The following is a 1,934-nucleotide window of genomic DNA, read 5'->3' as shown; positions in this document are numbered from 1 at the left end:
CATACCGTATGGTAAACAGACATTAGTAGTGAACAAGCCTAAGATTTATTCATAACAGAATTGCTATGATTTTGGCATTTGAGGTTTCACTTTTTGGATCTATTTCCTCAAAGAACCTTATAAGAAGAACCTTTTGCTTGGATAAGTCTTTTTCTTTTATGGGAAATCTGAGCTCAGGATACAGTTTTGCAAGAACATTCATAAACATAGCTTTAGAAATTGAGTCATGAATTATTATTGATGTTCAAGTTGTTCTTTGAAATGGCTTGTTTCTTTGGAAAAAAAAATTCTACTCTCAAAGTTTGCATCAGTTTCCCTGTTACCTGCTGTTGACTTTTGGGCTCTTGTCTACCACCTCTCCTTTGCTACATTAGTTGGTTAATTTGGATTAGAAATTAGGGGAAAAAATAGTTAATATATTTTCCTGTTCATGGCAGGTGCTAAGTAGAAATGTCACACAGATATCTTCACAAACCACAAAAAAACCCCACATCAATGCAAAACAAGTTTTAAAATTCTGCAATTATCTACAAAACCTGTGTTACTGACTGTCACTTGGAACAAATAATCAGTGTTAATCACAGACCGTCATCTGGTTTTGAATTCCTTAAGCTTGGCTTTAGGGGTTTATTGTTCTGGTGATGGTTCATTTAATATCAGGTAATTGGGTGACTCGTTTCTTATAATGAAACTTCATTTTATTATTTTTTTTAGAACTTGAAGAAAAAATGTCAAATTCCACCAGAACCTTCCTGCTAAATGCATTACTGTTGTTTCCCAATTACAACCTCGCAAAGGCTCTTGAGAATTATGCTTCCATTTACCGTGAGAAGGCACTGTGTTACTCTCTAAAATATCCTCCTGGCAACATAGACTGTGCTAAAGTAGGTAAGTATCTTGTGGGTCCCTAAGTATTTTTTTTTTAAATTAGTATCAGATTCAAAAGAGAATACATGTGTAAATCTTTTTACATGACTGGAGATAAACGTTTGTAAATGTCATGAAGCCTCAAAAGCAAATCTAAGGTAAAATGAAATTGCTTATTTTTGTTAGGTGCTGTCGGGTCAATCATGACTCATAGCAACCCTCTAAACAAAAAAATAGTCATCAGAGAAGAAGAGCTACTGATAATCATCCTTAGGAAGCTGTGGTGGTGTAGTGGTAAGACTTTGTACTGCCAATTCAAAGGCACACGGTTCAAGTCTACCAGCCACTCTGTGAGAAAAAGATGGGTAATTTCTTCCTGTGCAAGCCTCTGAAAACCTGCTGAAAGTGCGGCTACGAGTCAGTTCTGCAACCATAATAATTATCCTTTAAGTAGCTTTACATCTACTATTTTAAATCTTCTCAGCTCTTCAGATTCTGCGTTCTCATGTGCATTTTGAAGGTATGGTGTGCCTGTATCAGTTTGAATTCTAGTTCTGACTCATGTAAGCTAACTGAACTAATGTTCTCTTTCATTGCTTTTTCTTGGGAAAGACTCTCAATGGGGAGGGGAGAAAGGAGTTTATAGTGTAATTGCATTTTATGTACGTTTATTATTCTTATCACTTTCACCACTACACAGAATCACTCACATTTAGCAGTCCACAAGTTATAACCATTTACCTCATACATGGGAGAGAGACTTAAATGTTTGTTAATACATGGGGGAAACAGAAAGTAATGATTTGAGCATTGAAGAATAATTCAATGAACTATTGCATGGAAATAATAAGAGGAACAGGAAGGGTAGAAAAGGGGAAAGGAGAGATAATCCCTAGGATGGTAGAAGTTAGTGGAAGGGGGGAAACAGTGGTAGAAAGTGTTGTGAGGTCTTGGAGACACAGTGTGATACCAGACTGGGTTGCTGCTGTTGTTGCTGCTGCTATTAGGTGCTGGTGAGTTGAACACAGATCACAGTGACCCTATGAACAGCCATTCTGAAGCCTGCC

The 1,934-nt window shown here is 36.9% G+C and overlaps 1 protein-coding gene across 1 annotated transcript in view; it reads left to right on the top strand.

The window, feature by feature from the left end:
- LOC102859189 (ATP-binding cassette sub-family A member 3-like) overlaps positions 1-1,934 on the top strand; it is a 129,278-nt gene that overhangs the window by 96,108 nt on the left and 31,236 nt on the right. The window contains exon 19 of the mRNA XM_006892701.1: positions 715-884. Coding sequence (XP_006892763.1) covers positions 715-884 — 170 coding nt within the window. The remainder of the gene's footprint in view (positions 1-714; positions 885-1,934) is intronic.

Source organism: Elephantulus edwardii, unplaced genomic scaffold, assembly GCF_000299155.1.
Source record: "Elephantulus edwardii isolate Elephantulus edwardi_28Jun2011 unplaced genomic scaffold, EleEdw1.0 scaffold00117, whole genome shotgun sequence".
NCBI classification, from domain to species: Eukaryota; Metazoa; Chordata; class Mammalia; order Macroscelidea; family Macroscelididae; genus Elephantulus; species Elephantulus edwardii.
Note: the sequence above shows the minus strand (reverse complement) of the source record. Positions and strands in the feature narration are given on the sequence as shown.